The 26,720-nt window shown below is 43.3% G+C and overlaps 1 protein-coding gene across 2 annotated transcripts in view; it reads left to right on the top strand.

The window, feature by feature from the left end:
• sdk2a (sidekick cell adhesion molecule 2a) overlaps positions 1–26,720 on the top strand; it is an 85,103-nt gene that overhangs the window by 33,617 nt on the left and 24,766 nt on the right. For both annotated transcript variants that reach the window (XM_039825703.1, XM_039825704.1), the window contains exons 2-15: positions 11,939–12,098; positions 14,845–14,951; positions 15,208–15,355; positions 17,587–17,720; positions 21,432–21,543; positions 21,964–22,154; positions 22,423–22,506; positions 22,632–22,826; positions 23,294–23,410; positions 23,680–23,847; positions 24,304–24,406; positions 25,251–25,427; positions 25,694–25,830; positions 26,539–26,686. In XM_039825703.1, the coding sequence (XP_039681637.1) occupies positions 11,939–12,098; positions 14,845–14,951; positions 15,208–15,355; positions 17,587–17,720; positions 21,432–21,543; positions 21,964–22,154; positions 22,423–22,506; positions 22,632–22,826; positions 23,294–23,410; positions 23,680–23,847; positions 24,304–24,406; positions 25,251–25,427; positions 25,694–25,830; positions 26,539–26,686 (1,981 nt within the window). The remainder of the gene's footprint in view (positions 1–11,938; positions 12,099–14,844; positions 14,952–15,207; positions 15,356–17,586; positions 17,721–21,431; positions 21,544–21,963; positions 22,155–22,422; positions 22,507–22,631; positions 22,827–23,293; positions 23,411–23,679; positions 23,848–24,303; positions 24,407–25,250; positions 25,428–25,693; positions 25,831–26,538; positions 26,687–26,720) is intronic.

The following is a 26,720-nucleotide window of genomic DNA, read 5'->3' on the forward strand; positions in this document are numbered from 1 at the left end:
GTGTATTGTTGTATACGACCTGTCCTTGCAGCCATTATGAGGCAAGTGGTCACCTACTTGATTTGTGTGGCACCTTTAGAAAGCAAGCTATTCAGGTGGATGATATACTAGCTCACAGACATTCTCATTAGTCCATTTACTCATCTTCAAAGGAGGCATCGGTATTCTATATGCTACCAGATGTTACCATTCTGTATTAGAGGATGAAGTGTTAGCCCAAGCTGATTTCGGCATGATGGAAAAGAAAGGAGGAGGCCACTACTTTAAAAGAGCTGTAGCCCCATGCTGGTAAAGCCTGGACAATACAATGATGTACAGTGTATATAGACTGTGGGTGTTTCATCTAATCTGAGAAAGTGAGGGGCCAGGAGAGTGCTGCTTAAGAGCACAGGGGAGAGCGAGGTGGCCCACGCACTGCTGCTCTGTTAACCTGCATCTCTTCAAACTCCTCCCCCTCCTGCATGTTCTACTGTTGTCTCAGGAACACAAAGACTATTTTCAGGCAGCCAATCCACAGAGGAGTGGAAAACTGCAGCCCTGCATGCCCCTAAAAGCCTTCATGACTTTTTAATCGGTGGCTCAGGGCTCTGCGTCCGGCGGTTTGAGAGTGGACCCCACTGCCAGAGTTTCACTTCATGGAGGGATCAAATCCCCCATGCTTGAATCTCGGGCCTGTCAAAGCAGTCAGGCATAGAGGCAGTGGATGGGTGGCATCTGCAGGTGAGAAAGGGAGGGAGAGAGACAAAGTTGGCAGTGGAAAAGAGCAGTTTGCAGATGAGAAGGGTGGATGGTAGAAGGCAGCCAGGAGGGAATGTTTGTAAAGGGCGAAAGAATGTATGTGAAACTGCTAAGAGAAGGAATAGCCCTGCACCAAAATAGTGATTTCTGAGGTGAGAACGAGTTTGTTCAGTGGAGTTGTAAGAGAAAAGTGATGTGTGTGTGTGTGTGTGTTTGTGTGTGCATGGTACGTTCGGTAGGGGCAACACAGCATTTGTAAGTGATGTATTGTTACAGCATACCAAACAGAGTAGGAAAGGTGGGTGGTGGATTTTATTGGAGAGCTGGAAAGGTTTTGTGATGAATAATAGTCATGAGTGAATTGGTCATTGTCAGAACCCTCCAGAGCCTATTGAATCAGCAAGGCTAGGGTTTTACAATGAGCTTCAGCCATGAAGATCAGCCTGTTGGGTCGTAATAGATGGAAAGTGAGTTGATGGAGGCAGGAGGTACAATAGATGAGGCTAGCTCTCACCGCTGGAGCAGCATTTGTCTGTGGGGAAATGGGCCACAGGAGAGACCTGTGTTCCTCCCACACACTGTGCAGAGATCAGAGAGCAATATGGATGCATTGGATGATCGCGTACAGGCATGTGCACCCACCACACACACGCACGGGTGCACGCACACGTACAATGAGACTCTGAGAAAAGTAAATATGCTGCAGGGGTAGCATGCTGGCTAATGATGCCCTGTTGACCCATCATTAATGATCCCCCTCAACTCAGCCAGGAACATGATGGGCTTTGATCTGTCTATCATTAAGGGACTGTGGAGTAAAATCACGTCTCTTTAATCTGGTGAAGAATTCAAACATACACGGATCAACTGGAGAGAGAGACACGCACACACACACACACACACACACACACACACATTCACTTACAAGGATGTATCCTCATTAATATACATGCACACTCACATGTGAAGACACAAGTAAACACCTATTCTACACTCACAAACATCTACATTTACTGTATACTATATAAAGGTGCCGACATTTGCATTTTACACACACCACACACACACACGCACATGTGCGCGCACACACACACACACACACACACACACACACATATATCCCCCCACATGTCCACACATTTGGGGGGATATTGCACACATATGCAAGAAAGCACACAAACAGCCCTTGAATCCATGACAGAGATTAAACATGTCATTTACTCGCCATGGTAAAGGAGAAGTAATAAATAAAACAGTTGATTTATTAATATCCCGAGTTGTAATCCACTGCATTATATGTGTATTAAAGCACATTACTTACCATGACATGGTGAGCGTTAAAGTGCTTTTAATACAATTTTTAAGTGCCTACAGGCATTTCGAAACAGCGGCAGATCTCTGAGCAGTGTCTCACTAATGGGACTGATGTAAATATGTTCATTTGTGAATCTTCCCTCCAATTTAGTGCTGCTCACATTGTAGATGAAGATTATACAGGGATTATGAGGCTTGAAAAAAAGGCGATTTGATGTGTATTTATGCATGGCTTATAGATGTAGTAATATGGAATTAGGTCCCATCATGGGTGAAAAATACAAACGTGAAAAAAGTGTCACTCCTTCCTCCCCCATCTGGCTCCTTGTTAGGTTGTCATTTAGTGATATTCGTTTCCAAAAGTGGAAATTTAGCAGACGTGTATGATGCAATTCACAGGCTCTAACTCTATGTTGTGTGGAGGGCCGCATCAAGCCTTCAAATCACTCATCCCGTTGCTTGTAACATTATGCCATATCCGCTTGATTGTTTGCATATTTCAATATGTGACTGCAGCCAACAACAGTGATGAGCCTCCGCTTTGTAGGTCCTTAGAGGCGGAGAAAGTTCAAAGAATTACCAACAAAAAAAATGTTTCACACTGGTTTGTTAAGAGCAGTAATGGGAACATTTCAAGAACACAGCAGGGAGGGAAAAAAAGATCTCTGAATACATTAACCTAATGGAAGATGGTGTTCCGATTTAAATCTATGTAATTTTTTAACGAAAACCTCCAGGATATATGTGACATTGTGTGAAGACTAAAATTGCTGTGGTTGTAATTCCTTTTTTTATATGTAAAGAGCTCTTACATATGCATAAGACTGTGACAAAAAATAGAGCTAACCTTGGTTTTTACTTTACAAATTCAGAACTTCTTCAGACCTTTCCATACTTCTCTTGTATATCAAATGGACGTGTTGGGGTACAGAGAGTTGAAGGTTTAAATCCAGGATGAGGCAGGGTAAATGTTCCCTTTAGCAAGGTACAACCCAAATAGAATAAAGCAACCTTGCCAACATCACTGCAGCAACACTGGAAGCAATGTTAGCTTGAGTGCAAGCTTACGAATATAATTACAAAAACAAAATGAACCTCATATATTAGATAGCATTGTTGGCCCAGGGCTCCAAGCTGTAGTTTGTGCCAGTGTTATGATAACTATCAAGGGGTATGCTTTGGTTTTCTTGTAAGGCAGCTTGCAATTTTGAGATCAACATGACTCAATCTTTACAAGTGGAAATTTGGGCTTGTTACATTTATCATTAGGTGAACGGATGGCAGGCATTTTAGAAGGAGAAGGGTGATTAATTACGCTTAGAGTTTGATTGTATGTTTAAAACATAGTCGAATTCAGTGGACATATCTTCTGCTTTGTTATCCTAAGTTGTGTACTTAGATAATCAAGAGAAATATACACAGATTTAATGTTCTGGTGTGGTCTGTCAGAATTACTGTCTAATCATTATTCATTAATTTCATTCTCACGCATGCATAATTTCAAATTATTCACATAGGATGTTATTAAGCGCACGCGATTCTCACAAGTCGTGTTTCTCGCACTAAACCATCCTAAAAGATCATGCGGGAGATAAGACAATTAGGATCCCTGACTGAGAATTTTTTCCTGCTTTGTTCAAATTGCAGGCTTCTCACTCTGTGCCCATTACTGTATCTGTTAATTGCGATGAGCAATGTAGTGTGAAGTCATGTAAGAACCAGCCAAAAGATTTCTATTAGCATAATGTCAGGGCGTTCAGATTTTCTGTCTGCCTGCTGGCGTTGTGTTTGCTGCCTGTCTTCACACAATGCCACGGAGCTGTGTTCATTCTCCTGCTTGGGGGGGCATGTGCACTTCACAGACACTAGAAGACTCAGATGCATCAGAGGTCAGAGATGTGGCCTGGTGGGATGTTGAATAGGAGGCTTGCAGCTTCGAGCTTCCATCTTTAAGGAGTGATTTTAGGGGGTGATGGGGTAGTCTTACACCATCACAGAGCATGACTTGGTCCCACTAGCATGGATAAAGGGAGAAAATAGTGGTCAGAGAGCCTCTGTAATGTGGTGGAGACAGGCAGTGATGTGACAAGCTCCATTCTGTTAGCTCTCACACTCCAGAAGTCTCAATTAGGATCAGGGACTTCTCACAGGCTGCCCTGCTCACAAAGGTGATGATCCTGCTACACATCATCCCAGACCTGCAACAGGTATAGAAAAGATAAAAAAAAAAAGCATCCATACACTCTTTAACTCATCTCATTACTCATCTCCAACTCATCGGGTCCAACTCAAGACCTGACGTGTAATCTGTGTGACGTATTGTAAATTTGAGAAATTCCTAAACTCCCAATCCTCGAGTGCATGATGCGTTGACACAAAAATAAGGTGTATGTCATCTGCAAAACATGTAAATAAAGCATTGCCAACAATGATTGCTGTTCACGTCTGGGCTCAGAGGAAGGAAGTGAGACAGACAGGCAGGCCGTGTAAATGTAATGAAGGGAGATAATAATTCTTTTCTCTGTCAGCTGCTCTCTGCCATTAGCATTTACTGCCAGCCCCTGCCACTCACTGCTTGGCGCCCATGCACTCTGCCACACTGATAAGAATCACAATCACCAGCCATTCCACACGCATATATTACAATGGCAGGCGCCCTGATACCTCGCACCTAGCAAAACACTATTAGCATGCCAGTGGTATCTCTCCAATTCAGAGATTCAAAGGGATCGGCTGGGGAGAAAAGAACGAATGGGACATGGCAGTTTTAGTCTATGCATTTTGCCTGATAATATTCTGGTCACAGTCACAAACACACAAGGATGAGCATATTCACATATGTTTTCATCCACAGGCACACACCTGCACACACACACACACACACACACACACACACACACACACACACACACACACACACACACACACACACGTGCATTATGAGGGATAAAGGAAAACAAGGAGCAGACACGTTTTCATAATGTCAAGAGCAATGTTGACTCTCTTCTCCAAAAAAAAAGGAGGGAAGATCCAGATTACGTCTGGTGCATCAAGCAATTAAATCAAGACCTGTCTGATATCTTCATGGAGTCACCAACAGAGGGATTCCAGGATGGACAGGCAACACAGCATTGCAGGTGCATCTGATCATCTCCACCTCAATGCATGTGAAATAACGTTTCCCCCACCATACCATCTACTAATTAGGATCTAATTATCCAGGCTAGTGTAAACAATCGCGGCAGATGGCATAGCGTGCAGTATTAACTCTAATGACCTGGGGCCCTGTGGAATTCACATTTCAGCGCGTTTGTTTATTTTCCTCCATTAGTCTTTGCCCTACTTTCTAAATTCACTTAGGCTTATTTCCAACCTTCTCATGCCTTGAGAAAAGCTGCCCGCCTCCTATTCCCGATGCAGCTTGTGTTTTTTTTATTTGCTATTTCTTCCACTTACTGTCGTTTATCTGTTTTTTGTTGCTTACTCTTGTTTTTTCTTCTTGTCTGTTTCTCCTTTTTCAAACAATGTCAATTAGCTCTCAAAAAGATCAAGTGAAATTTCAATTTGTACCTATTTTCTTCCCCACCTGCTACCATCTCCCTTCTCCCTAGTGAAAAGAGAAAAGAGAAAAGTCGGAGAAAGATCTGTATGTGATCTGGCACACAAAACCTTACTAAATCATAGAAGCCACCTGTCTCACCTGGGAAATATTACTCTTATGTCAGTCACGCACGCACTACAACGGGTGGCAAGCCTGGATCATTTCCAAATGTGTTCTACCCATAAGAGCTATCCAAATCTCACTTCCTTAAGAAAGAAAGAATTTCATATATCTTGTCTTTAGAAAGTAAGAAATTGCAATAGTGTCTGGCTTACATTACTAAGTTGAAATGTTGATCTGTTGGCTCCAAGAATATGTTGACAACTCACCGCTGCATAAATCTTATTTGAGTGCTACAAAGTCAGACACGAATCCCTGCTTTGTCTTTTACAAAGCTATAGGACTATCCCTTGGTGATTAAAGACATAACCTACATCTAGCTACAGTTGTTCATTTGTGGTTTCCCCACTGTTCATCGGACAAGGCTGAGCTAACTAGAGACTTGATGCTGCAGAGGGTGTGTATTGGTGGCTGTGGGTGTGGGAGGTCTCATTAATTGACGCCGGGCCTTGTGCCTGTGCTCCTCTGCGTGCCGTGTTCTCTGCCAGGAGCTGGACTTGCTAATTAGGCTCCTGGATATCACAGACACGTCCCTTGGTACGCCATACATTATACTGCTAGTGCTGAAGAGAATGAGAGAGCAGGGCAATAGGATGGAGGAAAATGGAGTAAGGAGCGATGCAGGGAGATGAGAAAGATGGAAAGACATCTCGACAGAGCTCAGAAGGAAGGGACGCAGAGAGAAAGGGAGAGTGATGACAACTGATGAGAGGGCAAGGAGAGAGAGTATGAAAACTACTGTATTGGGAGAGATCAAGGCCACCAAGAAAGAGAAACTGCCACAGCACACAGGGAGGAAACTGATGCTGTGGAAAGTAAAAGAGAAGACAAACTTAAGATGGAAAGAGAATAGAAGAAGAGGGAATCAAAAAGAAAAGATGGCATGAGACAAGCATAGCAGAAAGGTAGAGGGAGGTAGAGGAGCAGCAAGACAAACAGGGAATAATTCTGTGTGTGTGTGTGTGTGTGTGTGTGTGTGTGTGTGTGTGTGTGTGTGTGACTGAGAGTGTGTGTGTGACTGTGAGTATGTGTGTGTGACTGTGAGTATGTGTGTGTGACTGTGAATTTGTCTGTGCTGCCCACTGGAGTGTGTGTCCAGATAATTCAATCTGCTGCACATTGACTGGCCTCCCGCTCCGTCTTCGCTCCTAATTAAATCTCAATTTGTTGGCTGGATGCTAGTGCTTCTAATTGTGTTGCTGTAGCATCAGATACACACACCTAGACACACACACATGCACACAGGCCCCGCAGCAAGTGGGATCCCAGACACGTCACCGCAGTACATTACACCTCAATTAATCACATCAATTAACATCAATTAACCCGTGGCGATCCACTAAACACAGCTGGTATGCGGGCGGTATTTCATCTGTGGCGACCTGAGGACTTTTTCTGCAACATCAAAGCAGGAAAATCAATATTCCTACTTCATCTTTTTCCTCTGAGCAGTGAGCATGATTGTATGAGCTTTTAAAAGCATGTCACTTGGGCCATGAAACCTATATTGCCACAACATCAATACCAAGGGGATCTCATACAGGGCGTTATCCCACTGAATGGTGCACAACATGTTCTAGGGGCTATAAATACAAAGGGGGTAGGGAGACATCGAGATATGATGGACTGGCACTCACATGCAGCATGCAGATGCTGATCCATGGGCCATTTCTCTAAATGAATGTAGGGTTAGATGGAGGCTCTCCCTCTCCCCTCCCTGTCTTTCAAGCCTGGCCTGCTTGTTTGGCTCTGGCTGTAATGGGTCGCTTCACCTTGCTGCCTAGCGTTGGAGGACATCCTTTCATTTCTTGTTTTCCTTCTCTCAGTCCCTCACCTCATCCTGCCTCTGTACATCACTTCTCAATCTCTCTTTTATCATTAAACCCTGCATTTTTCTCACCATCTGTTTCACCATCACTCTCTCTTCCTCCTCTCTGTCTTTTCTTGTTTGCTCTTTTTCTTAAACCCTCCCTTCATGTCCGCCTATTTTCTGACTCACCTAAGTGATGGAGTGTAAATCGGTGGGGTGCCTGTTGTCCCGGTGACAGCAGCTGGTGACAGAGTGACAGATCAGCCTGACCTTCAGGACGGATCGTATTTCCGTGGGGGAAGGTGTGAGTGTTTGTGAGTGTTTGTGTGTGTATTTATGTGTTAAAAGAGCTTCATGTCCTGGCCCAAACATTCTCATCTCAACTTGTAAAGCAACAATTCACCAAAGGCAACCCAGTAGGCGTGTGTGTGTGTGTGTGTGTGTGTGTGTGTGTGTGTGTGTGTGTGTGTGTGTGTGTGTGTGTGTGTGTGTGTGTGTGTGTGTGTGTGTGTGTGTGTGTGTGTGTGTGTGTGTGTGTGTGTTTGTTGTGCGTGTGTGTGTATCTATAAGGGTGGTGTTTCATCAGCTTTTAAGATGCTTTTAACCCCCCTCCACCAACCCCACAACCCACACCCGTTCACCAACTCATTACTAGGCCAAGGTCACTGCCATGACTGTTGCATAACCCCCATCAGAGAGGCTAACCATGACCCATCTCGCATGTTAAAGTCCAATTGGAGAGGCTAAATGACAGCTCTAAATTTTCCTGGATGACATGATGTGCCATGAGGTGCACTGGAAGTGGTCCATGGAGCAGGGAAGTTATGTGCATAATATGTATATGTGTGTGTCTAGGAAGCGAAAGACAGGTGGAGCGAAAGACATAGCGATGTGGAGTGATTGAGAAATGGCGTCTCCAAATGTTTCAACAGGCAGAGGCTCTACTTTATCGCTACATCTCAGTGATACAGTTGTGCCAAGTGCTAGCTAGGATGTGGTTACATAGGCTCAAACACAGTTGCCTGAGGAATAAAAAGAGTGCAGGATGAGCTCCCTGCTGCTTGTGTGGAGCAGGGTTAAGGAGGTGAGACACAAAATAAGCAAGATAAAGAGTACAAGACAAAAGCCGAATGTGAACACTGTCTGTGTGATTGCATGCCAGCATGGCGCAATGGGGAACACAATGGGCCTTGCTTTAAAAAGCTGCCCTGGTGCCTGTGGTCTTTGTCTCACAGACATTAAAATTCTGTGTATGCAGCAGTGGACCCGGCTGGAGCAATGCCACCATTCAACCTCAGCTGTCAGGTTAGAATAAGGTGTTTTCATATCGTTTGTGAATAGTGTGGTGGTGCAGCTTGACTGTTGGGGGCAGCTGCTCTGCACAGCAGCCACATTAAAGCCTTCCTGGTCCTCCCATGCCAGTTTTTGGTCTTCCCTAGATCTGCCGACCCATCTCGGTTGGCTTTTATCTGTGCTCATAGTGCTGCAGGAGTCCATGGTCCAGAAGGACTGCCCTCGAGCTTTCCATCTGGATTCGAAGCCTGCAGCAGGCACTGCCTTGCACCTGCCAAACCCACCACTGTCCCTTCATTCATCACTGGAATAAGGAGACACCAGTTCTTCATGGCCAATGCTCTTCCTTTTCTTCTTCCCTCCACCCCAGACTTTTTCCAAAAGATGTCAGCTCTACCTTTGACATAGTGCTGCCATGTCTGCTTCAATCAGATGGGCTAATGTTCTCCAATCATTAAGTTGATTCTATAGTCCCCTATATGTACTTTTGATGTGTGTTTGTGTCTACAGGCACGTGTGTCTGTAAACATGAGACATGTGCTATGTATTTGTCGTGTACAGCAGTGCTCTAAAATGAGATGACAGCTGAGGCAAATTATGGATCAGCTCAGCGATGATGATACCACAGTGTAGGTGTACAGTGTAACACATCCAGCTGACATATTAGTGACAGCAGCATACTCATCTACTGTGATCTGCATGCAGTGTCTACCACAGGCACAAACATGTATCAGCGTTTTTTGACCTCAGCAAAGAACAAAAGCACAGTGATGAAGAGGAAGAGGAGAATGAGGGTCAGACAATAGGTTCTCTGTCGGAAACTCATTAGATCCCAGAGCCCAGTGTGCAGAGGACTGTGTCCTATCTTCCTTCAGCATTAAGAACTGTTACAGCCAGCAGTCATTTAAGATTTCACAGAGACTCAAAGAGAGGATCACTTCAGCTGTCTTTTACATGGTGAGAAATCTTTTCTTGGATGTCAATTCTGCACTGTATGTAACAGTGAATTTTCTCTCTTCCCAGCTGGCTTTGCTCCTTAACAAATACACTTTTGTGAAATTGGTCACGAGTGCAGCAGCTAGCCAGGGTTCAGGGATTCACAATCAGGGGTCAACTCAATAAGTAATTTAAGGCATAAACAAATAGGAACACAATGGCACTAAAACATGTAACCACATTGGTGATTTTTGTACTCGCAATTCCCTGTTCCGCAATTTCACATCAGTAACTTGGTATTATGCATATTCCTTGCCTCAGACGATCAATGTGTGAGTACGGCATGTGCAGGTCTCTAATGGTGGCTTGTTGATGTAGCTGCATTACTAAGTGCATGTAGCCACCGTGCCCCTGAACCAGCTGTGCGTTTTTTTCAGGCATAAGTAAATGTTTTGGGATTGTGTGTGTGTGTGTGTGTGTGTGTGTGTGTGTGTGTGTGTGTGTGTGTGTGTGTGTGTGTGTGTGTGTGTGTGTGTGTGTGTGTGTGTGTGTGTGTGTGTGTGTGTGTGCGTGTGTGTGTGTCAAGTACAAATGCATTTACTAGTGGATGGAATTACAGCAAAGCCACCACTCCAGCAGCTACTGCCTGTGGAAAAAAAGGGATGGCTCCCACATTTGGGCTCAGACAAAGATCAGTTTGTTTTGGATAGGTTCATGCAAAAGTGGTAGAAAGAACAGATCAGCCAGGTTGTGGAGTATTGTTGTTACCAAATGGGTAAAAATGTAAGAACTGGTTTTGGAAACAGAAAGCGTTGAGGTGGCTGTTGTTTGTTTGCCTCCTTTTATGAGTGGTGTCTTTGAGGGTAATAGAAAGGGGAATAAGCTGCAGCTTTCAGAGGGGTATTGTGTGCTAGTGTGTATGTCTGTGTCCTGTTATCTGTGTTTCTGCGTCTGCATACAGTGTGCGCGTGGTCGCCGGTGTGAAACACAGAGGTGCGGAGTCATTCTTTTATTTACAGTTTCAATCAGGTCCAATTTTTTGTATCCCCTCCCCTGCTCGGCGAGGCTGCCCTCACATTCACCCAGTTCCACCACACCATCCTCTGCTTTCACCACCATAAATCTTGGGCATGAAAATGCGTGTGGATGTGGAGAGAGAAAGAGGCTCCAGCAATCTGCCATGAGAGTGAGTCAGCCTAGTGTGGTAGACCTACAACCAGGCGTGCTTCAGGCCTTGGCGGCTTACTGCAACTATTAATACAGACTTTAATTAGCCCGCCACAAACACTGGCACAATCGGCTCAGTGTCGCCCGTGGCTGGCGAGGCAGACAGATCAATAGGTCTGATCATGCCTTTTTCATCAGCTCAAATGAAAGCACTTTGTCTCCGAGCTCAGCCCTGGACCTTGCGTATCACCTTAAAGGCTTTCTGTGGCTGCACTGGCTGTGTGCAGTGTTGCGGATGGGGCCTGTATAATCTGGCTGCATTAGGGAACTATAAAGATAAATGAAGGGAGGCACAGAGCATAACTCATCCTGTCAGAGAAGAGGGTTTAAGGCTGGGAAACTTTGTGTTTTCTAAAGCAGCCCTTACCACCCCCACCCCCCATGGCTTCCTAGTTTTACACTCTCTCTTCCTCCTACTTGCTTAGGTTTTTTTTTTGTGTGTACAATCTCTGCTGTATTTTTCTCCATCTGCTTTCTGTCTATTCCCCCTTCCCTCCTCTCTCCATCTCCCTCTGCCTCTCCCCCTCCATCTCTCTTCCCATCCTCTTTTACTGATCTAGAGGTATGGACGAGTTCATTTACACTTCCTCTGCTGCACAAATTGCTCTTCTACCTCTTTGCCAGCACATTTCAGTTTGAAATAAAAGAGTAAGCTGCTTTTGCAGCAACAACTTATTTCATGTGCTGTTTGGCAGGCTTTCCTCTTGACCTTCAAGTTCCCAATCAGTGCAGTAGAAAAAATGGAAATAGCTTGTTACTGAATCACCAAAATCACTGCCTTTTTTAACCAACTACCCCTCTGACTGCTTCACATTCTTCTTTTTCCTGTCTTTCCCAATATGTCTTTTTATATCACTCTTACGTTTTTCCCTTCCTTCTTTTCTTTGTTTTTCCAACAGATGATGTCCCACCTTATTTTAAGATGGAGCCCCCTCAGACCCAGGTCCACTTGGAGGGGAACCGCCTGGTCCTAACCTGCATGGCAGAGGGCAGCTGGCCCCTGGAATTCAAATGGATCTACAATGGTACCGAGCTCACACATTTCTCCTTGGAATACAGGTAAGGAACGCAACCTTGCCTGCTGATTCTATTATCATTTTTTTTTATTCATCAACTATAATTAGCTTACTACATGAGACATTTTAGCAGCATTTAATTGTAACTAATAGCTCATAGCTCATTTTTATTCATATTCAAGGCTCATTTCTATGGATTTATTCAGGACTGATTTGGCTGCTGTCTCCCCTGAGACATAACACACTGTGTTCAGGGGATTGTCAGATTCATTCCAATTTGTATCTCACACTGTTTGCAACATGCAGAGATGGTGTGAGCAGATAACTTCTTTTCTCCTGCGGTTTGTTGAAACTATCATTGCCGCAACAAACTCTAACTGTAGCCCACTAACTCAATTCTAATTGGTTACAGGATTATCATGTGCCCCTTCAAATCTGAGAGATCTGTTGCATGGGAGATGAATTGGTCAGGGGTACTAAAATGTAAAAGTAGGATGTGTCTACAGAAGCCAACAAATTCAGGCATATGACTCTGACCAGGATGCAGAGAGGCCTAGTTAGCTTATTATATAGCTATACTGTTATCATGAGCCTAAAGCTCCCATGCATTCATTCTTAGCCATTATATCTCTTATTTAACACATGAATGACATTACTAGCATGCTTGTTGGAGCTCATTTGAAAGGTGAATATCGTCTGTACTCACTGTTTCTCGGTAACTCAGAAAGCTGTTAATAGCAGTCTTTTCACACCCTCTGTCCAGCGGGAAGCTGTAAGATGAAGAAACCTGTCCTGAGTGTTTGTGTGCAAAACTCAGGCTCTTCTGCCATGCAGCGGAAAGTCCTGAGCATGTCTACTGCAGCATCACGTGTGGCAGCATCCGATATACTGAACTTACAACCAGCTCTTAGCGTTTCTCTGACTGTTTCCCGCTTCTCTCGCTCTCAATCAATTCAATTCAATTCAAATTGCTTTATTGGCATGAATGTCAGAAATAACAATATTGCCAAAGCATCAAGGATAATAATGTGAGAAGAAATACATACCATTCATTGAGTAAACTAAAATATATACTCAATCTGTTTCTTGTTCCGTTAAAGCAACACTAGAGCACTTTTCCTGCTTCGGTCCCCCTACAGGTTGGAAGTGGAGTTGTCCATTACCACTGTCGTAATGTCTCATTATGTCTCATTCGAACTACAGATCCGCTACCCGATCTGGCAAATTTACATAATGTAATGTAACAGACAATTCCGCTTCCAAACTGTAGGGGGACCGAAGCGGGAAAAGTGCTCTAGTGTTGCTTTAAGTCCCACCCCTCAAAAAACCCAGTAGGTTCCAAGACTCCTCTCTGATTGGCTGCACCCAATACAGAAGAAAAGCACCTGAGATGTTCAAGGGCTACTTACAGCAGTAGACATTTCACAAACTATGTGTTTCTCTATATTTATGCAAAAGTTATTATATATACCAGGCATAATTGAACCAGCCCATATATTTTTGTTAACAGAAATACATATAGAACAATATATAAACAAATTTAGCATGGTGCTATAACAATGCATATTTTTCATCAGATTGTGCTGTGTGGGTGGGCTATTAAGGTGCTGTTTCACTGACCGTGGAGTTCATCTGGGCACCTTTTTTTGTAACACTTCAGCCTCCGAACGCAATGTGGAAGAATTCAACTAACGGCGAGTTGTGGCAAGAGAAAGCTTCAGCCTGTGCTAACAAAGCCTCTCTGTGTGTATGTGTGTATGCATCAGTGTGCCCATTTGCCCATGTACTGTATGCTTGTGTGTCTGCATGTGTGTTCACAAGTCACATTTGCAGTCCACAGTGAAAGTCAGTTTCTATCTAATTCTAGCTCGTTTTCTTCACTCTCTACTCACAGTCTGGCTAGTCCCCTAGACATGGACAGACTCTCTCAGGTGGCATTGTCTGATTGCTATCACTGGCTAGTGGCTACACCCCTCCTCTGCTCCCCACACACCCTTTCCCATGTCTCGCTCCCTCTCTCACATCCTCTCTCTCCTCTTCTCCCCCTCGTCTTCTTCGGATTCTCCTGTCTTTCCTCAGTTTTTGGCTGTGCTCTCACGTGGCTTAGTCTCTGGGTCTGCTTCTTTGCAGCCCTCTGCTTGTTATTCTTCACCAGCCCTGATCAAAGAGGAGAACTGGAATCCATTTAATCAGACACCCCACCCCCACCCACACCCACACACACACACACACACACACACACACTCTGAATTGCAGTGCAGGGGGAACATGGAAGGGGCCGACTCCGCACTCCTAAGTGGCTCTAGCAAACCAATTAAAGGGGACTCAGCTCTGGGATTATCTACCTAGCATTTCACACAAACCATTTAACATGAATGCACATCAGGAATGCCCAGGAGTAACAGGTAAGAGGTGCTCATATGATTTGATTCCACTGACTGAAGATACAGGATAACAATGGGGTTTTGTGAGTCCAGCCAGTCTGTCAGAAACTCTCTTTGCTGTTCACTATACAGCTGGCTTTAATATTACATTCTTCTTTCCTTAGTTTATCATCTACTGTCCATCTGTACATCAGCACTGAATCACACTTCAAGGCTACTTTGTTATATGCCTAATTTAGAACATCTATGTCTAATGGCTAAGTGGAATGCCATTTAAACTGTTTCATTGAAACATCTCAATTAATTTAGTGTCTTGAGTGTGGGGAATAAAAGCAAGATGACAAATGCTGCTGTCTGTCATGCTGATGATGACTAATGGCACTTTGTGTTGTGTGTGCCCATTAGGTACCTGATCCCCTCGCTGGACCGATTGCACGCTGGCCACTACCGCTGCATTGTGAGAAATCGAGTGGGTGCTTTAATGCAGTGCAGTACTGAAGTGCAGGTTGCCTGTAAGTGCGAGTTTCTTTCCATACATCTGGCAGAGTAAAGGGAGGACACTGTTTTTGTTAAAGGGTTGTCAGGCACAGTATGTGGAGGAAAGGAGCTTAGCATTTGAAAAAGGTACATAATGTGGAAATAATGACAATTCTTCTTTTTCATTTTGCTGGCATCCATTTCCCACATTTTCTCTTGTAGTATTAATTTTCCTCTTTTGCTCACTTCTATTGTCTCACTTTCTTACACTCCTCTCTTTATGCCTGCTAGATATGGGTGGTTTTGTGGAGGGCGAACGGTCTCAAACTGTATCCCAGGGTGAGGGGGCTCTCATCCACGCACCGCAGATACACAGCTTCCCCAGGCCACAGATCACCTGGTTCAGAGATGGACGTAAGATTCCCTCCAGCAGCCGTATGTAAGTCTACCTTTGTACGAGTAGAGAGTGAGTGCATGTGACTCTTGTGTGTTTCTGCGCGTGTCTCATATACACTCATATATGAAATGTTGGTGAACGCTGAGCTGCTGAAGCAGAATATTTTTCACTTCAGAGAACTCCAAGAAGTTCAATACTGCTCACAGATTTTCTCCAATCCCCCCCACACACACAACATGAGCGAAGTTGAGCAGAGTAGTTGATGAACAAATGTTGGCGCCGGCCCTGTGTTCATCATTGAATCACCTCTCAATGATAAAGCGGGTTATTATATTGCCCCTATTGACTTTGCAGGCGGAATGATTGAAGGGTAGAGATAGAGCAGGCAGCAGGGGAACCAATTAGACAAAATTGGACAAAAGGCTTCAATTGATGATATGTTTGACTGACAGCCCTCACCCCTGGGTGTGTGCATACGTGGTTGTGGTTAGAATCTCTTTGAGTCCAAATGTGCACAGTGGGAGTTACAGTATATGTATAATTGTATGTAAATCTGTATTATATGGGCTATGCTCCAAGCATGAATGTGTGTGTGTGTGTGTGTTAGCTTTTTTTGTTCACTGAACATGTGCCTGTTCAGATATGCAACTTATCAATCAATCTAAAGGTAATCACCTAAGATCAATTTTGCCATCCAGACAAATATAGGTAGGCAGTCCACAACTCCTCAGAACCCAATTCATCATGTATTATTCAGCAACTACCATGTTGTAGCTGACATGAAAACTTTCACCCCGAGTTGCATGCTCTCGATTAAAGAACGGATCGGTAAGGGAAATTGTAAGAAAAATCTCAACCCCTTCCATTAATGTTTTAACCAATTCCAGAGCTGATTACAGTGTGGCTGACTCTTATCAGAAGTGAAGCGGTGAAGCTTTTCTCCGTGACAATGAGAGATACTGACGGGACACTCTGCATTTACCGCTTGTTTGCTCGCTTTGTGTCAGGCCACATTGAAATTCACAGGTGTGTGTGTATGTTGGTGTTTGTGTGTTTGTATAAGTGTCTGTTGACTCTGTGAGACTCACGGCTCTTAATTGTCCAGGAGTCTGTCTGTTTATCCTGTACCGATCAGGCAGATGCTGGCAGATGTGAAGATCCTAATCTGGCCGCGTGCTTAGTGTCAGCCTTCATTTAATGGTCCCCTCTGAAACGTTTGAGCCCATTTGCCTAACCAACATTCAGCCATTCTCGAGGCACAAAAAGGATTTTTAGCATGGTGTTTTTCAAGCAAATTGGATAGTATGATAGATGAAATAGTATAGTAGAAATAGTATCCATCCATTGTCTTGTATTCTGTGTATCTTATTGTAATTATAAGTGCAATGAATGTGCCCAAAAAACACTCCACGAAACAGCCAAGCTAACATGATGCTAATGCAACACCTTATATTGAGTTTATAGCATTTAAAGAAATATAGTTGTCTGCATGGCTAAATTCTAGACTTTATGTGCTGTCTTTTGCAATTATTCATCTATATACACTGTGGCAGGTTGCAAAGATTGGCTTTGACAGTGGCTTACATCTTAAAATATAGTTTAAATATAAATCAGTAATCAACAGGTTCATCAGTTGCTCAAAGCTATTGTAGGACCAATTCATTGCTGTATATATTAAGTATATCACAAAACCAGCCTCACTAATCTAAAACCCCTGAGTTACTTTGTGTTAATACCCAATTACTGCAGAAACAGAGAGTATAACATAATAAGGGACATTCTGAACTATTCATTTAAGACACTGCAGTACCTTGTAGATGGAAGTGCTCATAAAAATTGGTTTTCTGTGCTTCTTTTCAGACATAATTTATGAGTCAGTGTGTATGTGTGTGTGCGTGCATGCATGCATGTGTGATTGTGTGTCAGTTTACCCTTAGGATTTATTGACTGTGAGAAGCAACTACTCCCTGGTTTAATGATATGAGTGTGTCTGTGCGCTTGTTAATGTGTGTATGTGTGAGTGGTTTAGCGTATGTTTGGGGACACATTTTGTAATGCACACCAGTTGACTGGGGATGTCTGATTAATTGGGAGCCAAATTGGTGACACCAATTTGATTTGACTAAATTTTTCGCTAGCTAAAGCCGTTTATGTCTTCATGAGGGTAAGGTTGAGATTAAGTGAGTGCCATGGGAATGCATGTAAGGCAATGCAATGTCCTTAAAAGTTAAAGTTAAACTATTGTGTGTGTGGGCATGAATATTTACTTATAGTGCCATCACCCTGGACAACACGCTGGTCATCCTGTCCACTGTGGCCCCTGATGCGGGACGCTACTATGCCCAGGCGGTCAATGACAAGAATGGGGAGAACAAAACCAGTCAGCCCATCACACTCACAGTGGAGAGTAAGTACACATGCAGGTGCACGTGCATCCACACACATTTAAGCAACAGGCTTCCTCGCCCACTTAGCGAAACATACCTCACTAGCAGACTGCATTAACAGGTTGTTGCAAAAAAAGTTTCATTCCTCATATTATTTTTCAGCTCAACACACATTCATTCAGCACAGCAGCTACACAACAGGTGGCTCAGCCAAAGACCAGAGTAAACAGAGATAACGCCCTCTACTGGTGCACCCTTTCATCGTATCACTCCTTTCTGCTGTTCCTTCTTCTCTCTCTCCAACAGAGTATTCAAACCCATTACCTACAATAGTTGTCCTCTTGTTCTGCAGTCCTCCTCTGACCTCTGGCTTCGAGCAGTGAATTACGGTCATGAGGTGTGTGTTAGGTAGAGCTCCAGCAGCTCTCTGACTGGCTGGATGTACGGGCCCATAAAGTGGACCTTCAGTTTAATCGCTCCTCACAAAACGCAGATTTATGAAAGTGGCACTGGGCAAACGGGGGATGATTAAACATGCACACACACACACAAACACACACATCAGATTAGAAGGTCGGCCTCTCATATACATGCTCACAACTTCAAATAAAGTTTGGAATTGCTCATGCAAACCCGGTTACCTGTCAAGTTATTAGCGTTTAGCTGAACCTGAAGCTTCTCTATCCTTCTAACTACGTTCGCCCTCTTTCATCTGAACATAGTCACTCAAATTCTCCCAAATACTGTTACTTACTTTCTTCTAGTCAAAATCAGTCTCTACTACGACCAGCCAATTTAGGGAGCCACTAAATGCATTTTCAAACTGTCTCTGAAGATAACATATTTGATAATATTTTATACCACATATGTTACAACCTTGTGATTTGGATCATTTATACTATTGAATAAGGATTTTAACCTGCTCTCATGTGGAGCTGAACATTTTTAATATCAGCCATTTGCTCATCATATTGTGAGCACAGTGTTTGTAATTCAATGCTCAATACGCATGACACAGCAATCTGTGGGGACCAGATATCACTGAATATCACTGAATCTGACCTTGCAGATCACACAACCATATTTTGCATCTGAAAGTCAATAAGGTTTTTACAGCTGCATTTGTTCATTTTAGAAATTCTATGGAGAAAAGATGGAAAAATATGCAGTAGAGGGAGCGTGTTGTTCCAAAGGGAGCAGCATACAAATGAGACAGAGCTGAGTCTAATCGTAAAAGGCAAACTGACATTGGCTAAGTGGGCAGACATTTTGCTTTTTGTTCTCTTCTTTAGAGTGTGAAATTCACTACAGTTGACTTGGGTTTACAATTGTCTTTGGACACAGACAGATGTCAACAATATGGTGACATTAGTTTCAATAATTTGCTATGCAGGTCACCACGTTGTTTACTTTTCCCGTTTAATTAGAAGATTACACACTCGAGGTATTCTCAACACTGAGAGTTTATGAACTGCAATACATTAATTAGTCTCTGCCAAGGAACCAGTCATGTCTTCCAGAAAATAAAATGAGTTATTTGGCTAGTCTAATGGATTCCCAGTTTTCATTGTGTCATTGGCAAACATGGACACAATTCTCAGACAAACTTGTTTAATTTGTATATTTAAACAAAACTGTAACACATTTGATAAACCTTAAATATATATTAAAGTGTAATACAATCACTATATTTAAAAGGGGCACGACAACATCAGCAGTTACAATCAATGAATGATGCATAGATTATTTATAATAGTATTATTTATGTGCTGTTTATACCACTACTCGTCTCTCTTGGTGGAAAGATGAATATTCTTCTTCTTCCCTCTCCATCAATCGATTCTTCTCCTGCTCCTCCTCTCTCTACGTCTAATTTCTTCTCCACTAAATGTATCAGGAGCTCAGAGACCATAAGACCCACAACAATCAAACTTTCCACATAATCTCATCCATTAATTAGGAAACAAAAATTACATAGATCTGCCAAATGCCTGTAATCTTAAGACAGTAAATTCTGACCCAAGTGATTAAAATTTTTTCCTCATAAATCCTTTGGACTTTGGTAAATCCTTGCAGCCTGTTTCTGTTTCTTTTCAATTTTTTGAGTCTTGTGATTACTTGACAAAAAGCTGTTCTACATGGATTGATTGGTCTTCAGTATGCAAATAAATGATAATGTCAATAATGCCCTCAAGATGATGCTTGTACCACCATAATGAAATACATTCTAAAACCTTTAAGCTGCAAAATTGCAAAATTGATCTATTTACCTTTCAATCAATGGGTAATCCTTTGCCTCCAAATATTTTCTTTTGAATAAAACACATTGCATCTCAAAAGGATGAATGTTGCTGTTATTCGCCTGTCTACACGTCCAGACTGCTTGCTACAAAACCCAATTTGAGTTTTTTATCTACCAAACATAATGGCAATGCATTTCCTGGTCATTGTATGCTGCCATGGAATTATCTTTGCAATCTGAGTTTAATGATGCTTTGGTCTTAATTCAAATGTCTTCATTTTGAAATGTTAAATGCTATTCTTTAAATATGCCAGCTAAATGTCAGCAGCAGCTTCATTTGACTTGTTCTTCTTTTCCTTCTTTGCTGCTTGTGCTTGAAGCTGTACAAGCATAGCTAATAGTATGTGGCTCAGCTAAAAGCACTACTTTTTAATACAGTTGGCATCTTATAGTCTACTGTGAACATTTGTACTCAATGCCATGTTTTATATTTGTTTTAAAACCTAACCCTCAACTTTACAGTGTGTGGCTTGTTACTTAAACAAGAATTTCTGCTATGGGAGCCCAACAAACAATCACATTTCAAATGGTAAATTGTATTTTTATAGCAACCTATTGATAAAAATGCATTCAACTGGGTTTGTAAAATTGTAATGCAACCAAAATTATGATTTTTCAGACTGTACAGCTGAAGAGCTGGAGACTTGAGCGAAGCAATCAAATGGGGAGCAGAACCAAACGGCAATAACCCATCAGGAGGGCTGTGCCTGCATTTAGGCAGTGTTTGTACAGGAAGCTCTGTAATTACACTGCTGATATTCCACAGAAATGGGCCTTGAAAGGGTGTGTTATTTTGTGACACAATAAGATGGCACAAAATAACAATAATGATAATAAAAATGTGATTACGGGCCCTATTAACCTGGTGTAGCCCTGAAAAAAACCTGCGCGTGGAAACACATGGGCAACACACATGCACGCAGTACAGGCCGTTAATTAACGCGTAAACGCGCAATCGCTCAAACACATAGAAGTGCACAGGCCCATACCCGTACTCTGGGGAGGTGGGGGAAAATGAGATCAGATTCAGAGAGAGATCACTGATTGAGGGCAGTGAATCGATGGTTGGCTGGAGGCTCCGTGAAACCCGTGAGTGATGGTGCTGCATTTAATCGCCTTTTGTGTTTGTCTCAATTATGCTACATAATGGCTTCTAACACCTGGGCTAACATCGTGCTGCAGGAAATGCTGTGTGCACTAGAAAAAGAATCTAAAGTAAAGACAGGGCTGTTAATAGTTGGGTGATAGCAGGCTGGCTACCTGCTGGTGATAGTGACTGTCAATCTCTGTGTACGGATCTAGTCATGCTCAGTTGGCTATATCAGGCAGCTGCACAGGCTTAATATGAGGTCATCTTATAGTTTATAGATTTCTTTTCACTTTTTTCACTTCTATTATCTATGTCCATTTGTTTCTGTGTGTGTGATAGATGTGGGAGGACCTGCAGACCCCATCGCCCCCTCAATCATCATCCCCCCCAAGAATACCAGTGTAACCATGGGAAGAAACGAGGCTATCATGGAATGTGTTGCTAACGCAAGGTACTAACACAGACACACGCATGGATACTGAGGAAAAGACAAATACAACCCAGACAGACACGCACACATTATCAAAATACCTCCACCTTCTCTCGCCTCCACATCTGATATTTTGTGATTCAAATGAGTCTGGAAACCCTTTGTTTGAACATGATAGAAAAGTATTTTGTACATCTCTCATTTTACCTCTCCTCCATTCTTCCCTTTGATTCACGGCTTCACTCTGTTCTCCCTATCTCGCGCAATCTCAGGGCTGAATCCTGACTATTATCTCCAATTCAAAGACTTAATCAGAATGACAGATGTATCCCATTGCTCCCTCAGTGCTCTGTAACCTTGAAACGGAATAAAAATCTGTATTAAAAGCACTAAACTACACTCCCTATCTCTTGCTTTTCTTTTCATCTTTTTCTCCTCCAGACCTCTCGTCAAAATGAGTGTTACTTGGAGGAAAGACGGGGTAGTGGTCAATACGGGGATCCGAGATTTCGGCCGTAGATTGGTCATCACTTTGCCTGCAGTCAGCGATAGCGGCTATTACGAGTGTGAGGCGTCACTCCGCAGTAGCAGCGTCCCATCGGTCACTGCTGGGGCCTTCCTGCATGTGCTAGGTAAATAACCCACAATTTCCATTTTAACCTTCCACAGAGAAGCTGAGCTGAAATTATCCAAATATTGCATCAGCATGCTAACCCCCATGTTGAGAGAACATTGTGTTGCCATTTTATACTTCAGTAATTGAGTTGATGACGATATCTAGAGTGTTGCAAATGCTCATTCAATAGAGGAAGGTAGAGATAAAAAAGCACAGATGATCTGTGAGTCGTTCTTAAAGGCTTAAATGGGGCAATGTTTTATGCTTTTTCTTCTTTGAAACAGAATATCCTCTGTTTGTAAAAGAGCCGCCAACTCACATCAGTGCAGAGATGGAGAAGGTGGTCAATATCCCCTGCCAGGCACGGGGTCAGTGGTGTTTGTTTTTCTTTGTGCTATTGCATGTGTGAAAGAGCAAGAAATTATGAAACAAAAACCAGAATAAAAACGTCACAATGACGAAGAAATAAATTAATCCTCTGCTTCCTCTGCAGGCACGCCGCAGCCAGACATAGTGTGGTACAAAGATGCAGTGCCCATCAGCCCGGTAAAGATCCCCAGGTATAGGGTGTTGGTAGGAGGCAGCCTACAGATCAACGGTCTCCTGCCAGATGACACAGGGATGTTTCAGTGCTTTGCCCGCAATCTCGCAGGAGAGATCCAGACAAACACCTACCTAGCTGTTACTAGTATGTCCCCTTGAAAATATTTGAAAGCTATCTACATGTCTGCTTCTTAATTCTGCTCATCTTTCCCTCTCTGTTCCCTCCCTTTCTTTTCCTAAATCCGCTCCTCTGTTCTCTCTAATCCTCTTTTCTCACACTCTCTGTCTTGCCTCCTACACCCATCTATCTATATATCTTTTCACATTGACAGATTTGTCACCTTGGATGCTTGGGCAATTATTGGCTATTTTTGAATCAGACAAGGTGCAGGAGAAGCAGCGAGATGTCAGATTCTCAGAACTGTCCCTGAGAATAAGACCTGACAGCCGCCCCTTTTGTCAAGTCTGTTAAGCTCTCAGCTGGCGTCTGCTTTATTAGGGTGAAAGCTGTTTATGTCTCTCATTATCACCTCTGTCTCACCTGATTTTGTTTGCCTGTGTGTGTGTGTTTCTGTGTGTGTGTGTGTGTGTGTGTGACCCCTCCCCTCTCAGGTATCGCTCCCAACATCACCGCTGGCCCCTCTGACAGCGCCGTGATTGACAGCATGTCAGTCATTCTGCATTGTGAGACCTCAGGAGCCCCACGGCCAGCCATCACCTGGCAGAAAGGTGCGTGGGTTAACAGCATGAGGTTCTGAGGTGGGGGGTTCATTATGGAGCATTTGGACTTGTCAAAGTAAAACGAGATCTCTGGAAAGGACTCAAAATATGCATTTTCTCTAAAAAGTTAAAGCTTTACTTTTGCTGCATTGCTATTCCCTCCTGTTTGTTTTTTCCTGACATTTCTCCAATACCCTAATCTCTCTTTGTCCCTGTTCTCCCCTGTTTTTCTCTGTCCTCTATTCCATACCATCAATCATTTCCACCCTTCCTTGCAGGTGAACGTGTCTTGGCCAGTGGCTCAGTCCAGCTGCCCAGGTTCACCCTGCTGGAGTCAGGCAGCCTGCTAATCAGTCCCTCTCACCTGTCTGATGCTGGTACCTACACCTGCATGGCCAGTAACTCCAGGGGCATTGATGAAGCTTCAGCCGACCTAGTGGTCTGGGGTAAGCAAAACAGAAACTGGATACTCCCCTGCTTGCAGCGTGTGCAAACCCCTGTATCCTCATTTTCTACGTTGTCCAGCACAGGTGGAAAATACTGCAAACTATGAGTCCAAGCTAGACCTGTGGAAAAAAATAAAGAAATAAAAAGAAACATTCTTCATTTTTTTAATCCATGACTTACTTATAGATGCAGAAAGTACCTGGTTGCTGGAGGTCATTCTCTAGATAGTCTGAATACATTGTCTAATGACTCATGCGTGCACTCATTTTCTGTGCATAAATTCACATCATCAGTCTTTGAAAGCCTTGCAAAATACTCCACCCATTAGAAATGTGGTGTATTTCATCCAGTTTCAGAAAGACATTGAGTGAAAGATGAGACCAATTCCACTAAGCTCTGTTCAATCCGCTGCTCAAACACAGTCTCTGAATAACAACCTCTGTGTGTGTTTGCAGCACGTACTCGCATCACTAAACCACCACAAGACCAGAGTGTCATCAAAGGGACCAAGGCTGTTATGACCTGTGGTGTGACCCATGACCCCAGTGTCACTGTGAGGTAATGATAACATCCACTTGCAATATCTGTGGATTTCTTTTTTTCTTTCATCGCATACTATTTTGTCAGACATCACATACTTTCTGCTAGCTATTTCTCTATACAACCCAAGTCTAGAAAACAAGCTTGGGTAGCAATGTTTACTTAATTAGTTTATAAAATCTGCGAGAGATCTTTTAGTGTTTATCCACCCTTATGCGACCTCCTATGGGAAGATTTTGAAACTCTTAGAATCTGATTGAGGAATTAATCCATCGCTTCTCCTCACTCTTCAGACAGTCTTGATCATGATAGAGTGTGTGCACATGCATCTGTCTCAGAGGGAGTGAAATGATGTCTGTGGAGCCCAGTGATTAGAGTGCCTGTCACCTGTGGGCCCACAGCATTGATCAGATCGCAGGGTAAACAGATGAATATGTAAACAGAGTAATAACTTCAGACAGCGCCTTTAATTAAACGCAACACAGAGGAGATTAGCTGGAAAGCCCGAACAGTCGCAATTAATCACAGGAGCTCCTGGTGTGTGTGCATGTGCAAGTGTGGTGGGGGGGGGGGCAGCCATATGTACGGTTGGGTATATGACAAGGAGAGAAATGCATGGAGGAGAGGCTCTGTACTGTATGTATGACAGAGAGAAATGGTTTTAAGATACAAATCACTTTCCCATCAGCCTCACAAGGCTTTACACCGGTTTCAGCGCGTTCTGTGTTTTGCTGTATGAACTGACGCAAAGCAAACAGAGTAACTGTCACAATACTCAGAGATACAGAGTGTGTAAGTGTGTGCGTGTGCCCTGTTGTATGTGTGGACTACTCTTACATGATACGTGTGTACATACCTCCAGGTACGTGTGGGAGAAGAGCGGCTCTGTGATTGACGTGAGCTCGTCCCCCCGCCTGCGGCAGGATCCCGACGGGACCCTGCACATCTCCCAAACGTGGTCGGGTGACATCGGAACATACACCTGCAGGGTGACCTCAGTGGGTGGCAATGACTCCCGCAATGCCCACCTTCGAGTCAGGTCTGCATATTTGCCTTATGTCTCCCCTGTCTTATCTTACCGTCTGTATTTTTTTTCCCGTCTTTATTTACGTCCCACCGAGACATGATGGATGGATGTTTTCCCCACTGTTGTAGTTTATCACCGCTCTCCTCTCTAATCAATCAAATCCTCTAATATTTAAAATGCAAGGCTCTTGGTTTGGCTGTTTAATTCTGTTATTTGCTACCTCTCTTGTCTGATTCTATTTCTGTTTATCACTTTGTGCCTCTCATATGTACAAACAGGCAACTGCCCCATGCTCCAGAAAACCCAATAGCAGTTCTGAGTACCACAGAGAAAAGGGCCATCAACCTCACATGGGCCCAGGCCTTTGATGGCAACAGCCCCCTGATTCGCTACATCCTGGAGGTGTCAGAAAACAGTGAGTGGTTCATTGTGATTCCCCATCACGAATGCACCAGTGTCCCCATTGACAAAGCATGTTGCTAAAAAACTGATGCAATTGTTGTTTCTAGTCATTTTAAAGGCCATATTGTTACTTGATCCTCCCTGGAAACACTCATTTGCTGCCCCTCTTATTATATTACATTTCCATTGTCTCCCTAAAATTGGAAGTTGCATCCTCTCTTACCGTCTGCAATCAGTATAACTCAATTGCCTCACCTGTACGCTTCCTTGCGAATGATCAGGGGAACCCAGTTGTGTTGATGCCCAATGCTCTTGTCTTCCTCTCGTTTGATCAAATCAAAGAAGTGAGAATGCTTTCACCTATAGAGTGTAAATCATTCAGCCATTTCTCATTGAAGCTCAGGCTACTGAGAAGATGACAACTCATTAAGGGGAAAATGAATCCGAGCATGCAGATGGGATCTGTTTTTTGGATAATTGAATTTCAATCTTATATTTAGAGGGAGTGTACACAAAATAAATGACTTGCTTTTTTATCAGCAGCTGCAATATTATTACTGAAAATGAAAGTATGGTGTGCAATAATAGTCAGAAATAACATAGAATTTAAATTTTCCAAGTGCTGAATAGATTTATCTTAAGAATGTTCTCACAAGGTCATTTACCGTTCACTTGCTATTGCTCACAGCTCTGTCTATTATGTGTGTCTTCTCCGCCCCAGATGCTCCTTGGACGGTGCTGCTGGCCAACATTGAACCCGAGTCTACCGGGGTCACTGTTGGTGGCCTCATCCCAGCGCGCTCGTACCAGTTCCGCCTGTGTGCCGTCAACGACGTGGGCAGAGGCCAGTTCAGCAAAGAGACTGACCGGTGGGTACTGCACTTATTATGCATCTGCTGAATA

The sequence above is a fragment of the Perca fluviatilis genome, chromosome 15 (assembly GCF_010015445.1).
Source record: "Perca fluviatilis chromosome 15, GENO_Pfluv_1.0, whole genome shotgun sequence".
Taxonomy (NCBI): domain Eukaryota; kingdom Metazoa; phylum Chordata; class Actinopteri; order Perciformes; family Percidae; genus Perca; species Perca fluviatilis.